This window comes from Pteropus alecto, unplaced genomic scaffold (genome assembly GCF_000325575.1).
Source record: "Pteropus alecto unplaced genomic scaffold, ASM32557v1 scaffold468, whole genome shotgun sequence".
NCBI classification, from domain to species: domain Eukaryota; kingdom Metazoa; phylum Chordata; class Mammalia; order Chiroptera; family Pteropodidae; genus Pteropus; species Pteropus alecto.
The window spans coordinates 353,332-361,594 of NW_006441394.1; the positions used below are offsets into that span (position 1 = coordinate 353,332).

Sequence of the window (8,263 nt, forward strand, 5' to 3'; positions counted from 1 at the left end):
CATTTATTTATTCATTCATTTGATTACTTGGTTATTTATGCCAGTATGGCCTCATGGGTAAAATCCCCATAACTATCATTATTTTTTGCTTAATTGTTCCAGCTTCGATCGTTAGGAACTCCTTCACATTGGTTTCTATGTTCTTTGACAAGCCTGCATCTGGTTTTGAGTCTTTCTTTTTCTGCATGCAAAATATTACTGGCTCATCTTGGTATATGTGCTGCCAAAGAGAGCACGATTTCTGTCTTGTATTTTCCCTGCTTCAGTCTTGAAAACAACCATTTCTCCAAGGAGAACTTGTTTCTTTTATTGGAGAATGGTGTTTAGATCTGAGTGCTAGTTTTATTCAGTGTTTAGGGTGTCTTTGCTTCTAGACCCTCTCAGGGGACAGAAATGGGTAATATATGAAATATCTCAATCTATACATACTTACATACCTCAATTCCCTTCCCTGAAGTTGGAAATAATAGTCTTTGCCCAGCTCCCCGCACGCAGTTGCCACGAGGGTAAGATAAAATAGCTCACGTGAAAGCCATTTGAAAATAACACAAGTGAGAAAGCCAGACCAGGAGTCAGTTTTTCAACCAAAAGGAAGTCTGTGTAGGAAAATAAAAGGAATTCCTATTTCAGGTGTACTGATTATCCTAGGCAACTTTTTGAAAAGCTGGCCTAGGCTTAAAAGAGATATAGACTACAAGAAGTAAGTATACGTTCTATAATAGCCCTCTGCAGGAGATCTCTGTTTAACTTACACACTACCCAGAAACTGAGTCGCGCGTTTTAACTCTATGATTCGTATCTTAATCGCCACGCCCCACCTTGACATTTGCCTTCTGACCACGCCTCCCACGAACTCCGTTTCCCAACATGCCCCGCGCTCCTGTAAATCGGCAGTCATTGTGACACGATTTTGACAGCTTTCTGGGAATTGTAGTTTATTCGTTCTCCAGCTGCGGAAAGCTCTACGGCTGTGGACTACCACTCCCGTGAGGTAGTGCGTAATTCCACCCCGTTTGCGGCGTCTTCGAACGCGCCGCGGCAGCCATGTTGGACGTGGCCAGCACAGGGGCCGGCACCAGGGGATTATCGAAGCAGCTGTCACGATGCTGGGATCCCTGGTGTTGTGGAGAACAGCGCTGGCGCCGCGGCTCCTCCTCCGGCTTCTTAGGTCCCCATCGCTTCGGAGCCACAGAGGTCCCTCCGGCCGGAGTGTGACCACCGGGGGATTGGGGGAGCCGCAGTGGCTGAGGGCGGCCATCGGGGGGCGCCCTGGAACACCGCTGGCCTTGCTCACCCAAGGAGGGGCAACCACCAGGGGGCGCCAGGGAGGACTCACCAAGACCCAGTGCCTCGCAGCTGCCGCATGGGGATGCCTTCCTTGCCCTGAAGAAACACTCCCGGGACAGGACAGCTGGAACCGGGTCCCCAACAGGGCAGGACTGGGCATGTGGGCCCTTGCCACTGCGCTGGTCGTTCACTGTTACAGCAAGAGCCCGTCCAACAAGGGTGATTATCGGGATAGTCTGGGTTTGAAGAAGGGAGAGGTGGGAGAGGCTTCAGAGGCGGGAGGAGTGTCTTGACTCTGTATCTTTAGAGGGTGGGAATTGCTTATAGATTTAGAACAGCAGAGTCCTGGAGGGAGCCAAACAACATCTGGTCACAGGGGTAGGGTTTGAGTTGGAGAGCTCAGTGCCTCTGAGTTGTATAATTTCCCATCATAGTTCAGCCTCCCTTTGGGCATCACTTTGTCCATCTGTACAGTGGGAGCATTGGACTAAATATCTAAAATTAGAGCATGGTCCTTTTATGCTTTAATATTCTGCTTGGTCCAATTCTTCTTTTAAGAGATCTCTATGAAACTGCGGTGTGTTGTAAGGGCAGCCGCTAGATGGCTTAAAGAAGTTTTCCTCTAAGGTGGTCTAAGACAGGAAAAAGAGACTTGGTTTCAATTCCGGCTTTGCTGCTGCTCACCCCTCCTTACTGTCTGGCTTCCGTTTCCCCACTTATACAGTAAAGGATGATTTCTCACTACCTTTATAGTGCTGTTATTTGACTCCTCATGGAGATCAGCATCCTGGGTCTGTCCATCAGACTCCCTGGGTTTTGCTGTGCAGGTGAGGTGATCTTGCTGTGTGAGACAGTTGGCAGGAGAAGGAAGACGAGGAAGTTGTCTCTGTAGAGACTCAAAGTAACCATGGAGGCTGGCTGACCCATTTTGGCATCTCACCTGGGTGCATGGAGCTGAGCAGTGACTGGGAGAGCAGGCAAAAAACCAGACTTCTGGCCAACATGAGTCCAACCATTCAGGTTCTCCGTTGTTCCTCAGGGGGGGAAACTGAGGCATGGTGATCATAGATGCTATGCATCCCAAGCTCTGAGACTTTGGAGCAAGAGGGGTACTGCTTTTACATTTGTTTATTCAGCAGCTATAAAGAAAGGGCCTTGGGCTGGGAGTAAGGACAAATGAGATCTTGTTTTGGTTCTACCTCTAATTCCCACTGTGACTTTGGACTCTTCTCTTCACTAGCCCTCCTTTTCCTCATCTACAAAATGAAGATATTGAAATAGAGACTCTAGCTTAGGCATACTATGATTCTGTAACTTTCAGCATGTTTCAAATACCCTCTGTGTGCCTAGTTTTGAAACTCCTAACTAAACACAAAGTTAAGGAGACAGTGTAGGCAGTTAGGCCTGTGGGTGTGATGAGTGGTCTATGTGTAGTTGGGGGAGAGGAGGGCCTACATGGTCAGGAAAGCTATCTGGAATATTGGAGACTCCTGGAAGATGGGAAATTTGAACTTGAGTTCTAAGGGATGAGGCAAGAGATGAAAAGTTCTCATGACCTCTATGAGAACAGGGAATGCATCTTATCTTTTTCTTCAGGTTGATACCAGCTCCTTTATACCTTCGTATTGTTTGTCCACCGTAGTGTCGGGAACTTAGGAGCAAAGGCTTCAGTGAACAAAGATATGGGATATACAGGCCAGCATGATGTGTGCAAGGGCTAGCTAGCAGAGTAACCAGTCTGGTTGAAGAGCAGGGATCTCTAAGATGAGACGAGAGCAGATGGAGTGGGGCCTGGATGTCAGACAGGAGGGTTTAGAATTTCTCCTGTAGGTTATTGAAGAGCAATGGAAAGTTCATGAGCTGAGGGAATGTCCTGAGCCGGTATGTTTAGATGGATTGGGGGTGACCAGGGTCTTACCTTAGAGGTTCTTGGGGGCTCTGGAATGGACTCTTTGGCATGCGAACCCCAGCAAGGAGACCAGAGTCTGTTTACCAAAGTAGATAATAACTGAAACCATGATCATTTCCAACCCTTCTGACTGGCTAGCTACCCTGTCTACTGACTTGGAGTTGTAAGCTCAGGCCGTCAGTGCAGTGTGGTAGAAATTGTATTCTTTAGGAGCCAGTTGGCCCAGGTTCTAAACTCGTTCCTCCCTCCCTCTCTGACCTCGTAGAAGCCATTTCTTTCTGAATGAGGGAATAGTGGGTACAGCAATCTCTCAGGAAGGCTTGTTCCCCTTCCAGCTGGGGGCTGCCTTGGTGTTGCTTGGAGAACAGTCAGAGGAAGATAACCAGGAAAGACCTGGTCCTAGCTGGAAAGTGGAGTGGGGCCACTAATGTCTGAACTACAGAACTGGTTTGCACATTCTTGATAAGGTAGCGATCTTATCCCGACTGTATAGATAAGGAAACAGAGGCTCAGGAGGTTAGATGAGTTGGCCAGGTCATAACAGCAAGTAAGTGGCAGAGTTGGGATGGGAGTTCAGGGTCCATCTCCATATCCTCTCTTTCTACCTTGCTCCAAAGTCTCTTCTCATGTTTCACTGGATGAGTCTCTTGGCTGAACTGAGAACTCCCTGATGCAAGGCTGGGCATGAGTCTGTCCAGTGTTCAGCAGTGGAGCTCAGAACGAGGCTGGGCACAGAGTGCTCCAGGAGCATTTGGTATTAACTATTTGAAAAAAAAAAGTGCTTCTGCTGTTGCCTTTTGAGATGTATCTGAATCAGGCAGTTTTTCTTTGTGGCCACAAGGTGGTGCCAACAGCCTGTAGGCTGCCTAGGGTAGGCCAGGCTTAGCTTTTCTGCTGGGTAATTCCTAAGGGACTGGAACCCTCTGCTTTGGGTCTCCCTTCACTGGACTTGGCATCAAGGAGTTTGCAGATTTTTTCAACCATCATTTCATCTCCTTAGCATTTTTATGGACTGTTAGGGCAAGGATTGTTACCACTACATCATAGAAGCTAGGATTGAGAGGGAAAGGGGCCATTACAGCACACGGTGAATAAGGGGCAGAGTGTTTTGGAGTCAAACCTGACTCCTGGTCATGACTCTCTCTACTGTGAGAGTACACAGTCCTGCCTGCTCCTCTCTGTCCTTTCTCTCCCTCTGGGTTTGTGACCTGTGGCAGCAGGATTCAAAACAAGGCTTAGAAACGAGTTGGTGAAGAAAGTGGGGGCAAGATAGAGGAATGACTAATAACAGTGATAGTCATGTAAATCATACAGAGCTTTATAGCTGATGGAGAGTGAAGGAATTCACACACTGAGCATTTACCATTAGCAACGCATGATGCTAGCGTTTTACCAGGATCACCTACGTGATGAGAGGAGTTAAGACTTTGGGCTCTGTAATAGAAAGATGGGGAAGATAAGTTAACAGTGGACACCGTGTGGGCAGGGGATGATTAGCCTTCTCTTACGGGTATACCTCGTTTTATTGCACTTTATGTGCTTTACAGATGCGGGGGGGGGAGGGGCTTGTTTGCTTGTTTTAACAAATTAAAGGCAAGACCCTCCACCAGCAAAAAGATAACTAACTGTTCACTTTATTGCAAGACATGCTTTACTGTGGTGGTCTGGACCTGAACCCGCACTATCTCCGAGGTGTGCCTGTGGCTTGGCATCCTTTCCCTTGTTAATGCCCATGTTTCTGAAGTGCTTCCACTTCTGCTGTCTTACTGGGCCCTCTAAGCTGCCCTGAGGGGTAGGTCCTGGCCAGGGATATGACCTGTGCCCCTCTCTCTTCAGATGCAGCCCTGATGGAAGCTGCACGTGCCAACAATGTCCAAGAAGTCAGCAGGTGAGTGTCTAGCCCCAGGCCTTGCTCTCCCCAACAGGAGGGGCTAGGTGGGGTGAGCCCCTTTCTCTGGTGATTACTGCCTTGGAGAAAATCCTCACACTAAGCCGGGGACTGAACCCTGTAGTCACAGAGTCACCTGGACTCCCTCACTGGGCCTCGTGTCTCCTTTCTGACCCCAGACACCCCTGGATCCTTCCATTGTTTTGTTCTTCACAGGGCATGGCTTGGAGTCCTGTCCAAATCCTGTGGATTCTTCACTGAATCTTCCAATTTGTTCTTTTTTCTTTGTGGAAATATGTGTTACTGCTTATTGTCCGGATGGAGTACAAGTGGGCGCCTGTGGAGAGGCTTGAGGATTTGGGAGGGAACTGGAAGAGACCTTTCTGCTGGGTCTTCTGGGGCTAGAAAGGCCTGCCTGTAGGGCTGGGGCACACATGCTGGGCTCCTGCCCAGGGGCTGACTGTACTCCTCCATTCTCCTTGGCTCAGCTGGGCCCCTTGCAACCGCTGGCTGGTTAGATCTGAGGCTTGTTCTTGAACAGGGGCAGAACGCAACCTGGGACTCAGCCTAGTGTCAGGGGCAGGGCAGAGTCTGTCCAGGATGGATGCTCAGACTGGGGCCAGTATAGGGTATCAATATGGGACTGTTGGTTAGGGGCAGAGGTTTTATTCTCAGTGAAATTAGTGGCCCGCATTGGGCCTAATCATGGCCCCTTTTGTTTTTTTGTATAGAACTTGATGGCCATAGGACACTCCGTCTTCCCTGCTACCATGTCCACATTTTAGACAAGAAGTCTTGTGTTTGGGGTGGCTGGCCTGCAGCCACCCACACATCCTTGGTGCTCTTCCCTACTCCAGCTGCCTGAACATACAAGAAAATGTTGAAAGGCAGCTACAGCCCCCACCAAGACTTACTGCTTTGATTCCTTTTCATTTTATCTGCAGCATTATTATTGATTCTCCAGGGTGCTTTTGAGTATTAATGTTCAAGGCTTAGTTTTTAATAAACCACTTTTGGAAGTATGGGCTGGGAGTTGTTTCGTAGCCTAATAAATATGATAGAGCAATAGTTTAATAAACATGCGATGATGCATCTTAAAAACCAAGCACAGATGTCAGCTTGTTGTTATAAGAGCCATTCATAACTGCAGGCTGTGCATGGCATCTTCATCCCCCCAGAAACAGATGAGCTTTGCTTCCTTCTGCAGTACAAGGGAGTGAGGAGGTGAGACTGGCTGGGACTCCTTTTCTCAGGCCTTTCCTGACCCTGGAATCACCTGTTGGTAACTGCTAAGGTCTAGGCTGCTGCTTTCCTGTGTAGGCAGTGCATTTGCAGAGCAGCCGTTTCCATTATCTGGCTGAGTTTATCCTGTTCCATTGAGTTCCCATGTGTTGATTATTGTAGCCCTTTCAAATACATGTTTTTCTAATAGCAGTTAAATACCTTCCCAAAGAATAGAGAAGATTGAATTGTTGGTGTGTGTGTGACTTTCCACATTCATTCTTGTCTGTGAGAATAGAGAGGATTGAATTGTGTGTGTGACTTTCCACATTCATTCTTGTCTGTGTGGGTCTGTAGAGGCCTTTCATGTATGTCCCGTTTCTAGACTGCTTTTTTTCCTGCCTCCTCTTGTCCTATCTCTCTTGGTCGTGATGACTCAGTCTCTCTTCACCCCTTGTGAGGGAGTCAGGGATGAGTGAGGAGCTGACTCTACCCTTCAGCATGGCAGTCTCCCCACTGCTCTCCCCCAGAGCCAAAGAGCAGGGAATAAACTGAGCAAAGGTAGGGGGCAGAAGGTGCTGGTTGGCTGGCTGCTAGGCCCAGTGTCATGTTGATGCTATACAGAATCACAGAGTATGGGGAAAGACATAAGTGATTTGAGAGAAGCTGGAATATGCAGGTTCTAGAATGCCCACGATAAGGAGTTTTGAATTCTTAAAGGAAGACATAGGAGGGTTTTGAGCAGGGAAGTTGCCTTGTTAGGGTCATTCAGAAGGGTGAAGGATGAACTGAATTGGGGAAAGGCTAAAAGGAGATCTGTTGAGAGGCTGTTTCAATAAGACACATTCAAGGTAATGAAGGCCTGGATAAGTACACCTTTCCCTCCTTTTCACCCAAAAACAGTTCCTGTTTATGAATGAATGAGTGGGCCTCCGCTAGGCACTGGAGATGGAGGAGTATGTGACCCAGGCTCTAGTTTCAAGGAAACAGACAGGTAATCTACCAATTATAGTTCTTACTAACAGCTAGGCCTAGAGGTGGGGCAAGTCTGACCATTCTTACAAGAAGGCAGCTTTCTTGAATTCCTACAGCAGGTCCTTATTCAGCCTTTCTATGCCCTAGATGCTACATAGGTGCTTCACGCTACCTTCAGTTTCTTCCTTTGCATATCCTGGCCCTTAGCTCTGCCCAGCAGATCTGCCTATAGCAGGATAGAGTCCTATTCTCAATTAAAATAAACTTGTGCATAGTTTATACATGGTTGGATCACCATGTATATCATTAGTATGGTCAGTGATATCAGTATTTGAAATAAAACTCAGACCTGGTGAATGATATTGCCTCCTACCCTTCTTTCCCCTGCCCTCTCTGGGGCTCTGTGCTGTGTGTATCTCTGTCTTGATGTCTTCCTACCCTCCCCAGTCCTAGAGCCTTGGGAGAGCACTGGGTAGCAAAGGGCAGCAGCCTGAGGCTCTTCTGCTCAGAGGGGAGGTGCTTCATTCTCCTCTTTAAGGGCACTCAGGAATCTGCAGGGCCTGGATCCTGGTCGTGGGCCCTCTACACAGACCGCCCTCTGTACCCTCTGCTTCTCACCCTCCACTTAAATCCTCCCAGTCTTCCAGGCTCAACTCAAGTGCTGCATCTCTCATGAAGCCTTCTTTGACTCCTCACAGCTGGGTGTGATCTCCCCTTTCTTTGCCCTGCTCTTCCCTTCTGGTCTGGAAGGATATGCGGGTCCTCTAGGAAGGGCTGTGCCAGCCTGCGGAAGGAGAGAAATCCTTATCTAGAAGCGAAGTTGGAGGTCAGGTGAGAGAAGCGGGGCCGAACATCAGGACTGAGGAGGCACTCAGTCCACGAACAGAAAAACCAGCAAGGTTCATATGCTGACCGATTCAGGAGCAGATAGGAACCCCCACAGAGTATGAGATCAAGCCAAGAGCTCTGGACAGCTGCCCTGT

At 48.3% G+C, this 8,263-nt stretch overlaps 1 protein-coding gene across 2 annotated transcripts in view; it reads left to right on the top strand.

Annotated features, from left to right (window-relative positions):
* The first annotated feature begins 1,006 nt into the window (after positions 1 to 1,006).
* The window catches only part of LOC102895684 (caseinolytic peptidase B protein homolog), a 54,208-nt gene continuing 46,951 nt past the window's right edge, over positions 1,007 to 8,263 (top strand). The window contains exons 1-2 of one of the 2 annotated variants that reach the window (XM_025051581.1): positions 1,007 to 1,506; positions 5,033 to 5,084. In XM_025051581.1, the coding sequence (XP_024907349.1) occupies positions 1,104 to 1,506; positions 5,033 to 5,084 (455 nt within the window). In that variant the 5' untranslated portion in view covers positions 1,007 to 1,103. The remainder of the gene's footprint in view (positions 1,507 to 5,032; positions 5,085 to 8,263) is intronic. The other variant, XM_015594734.2, reaches the window with a different exon arrangement.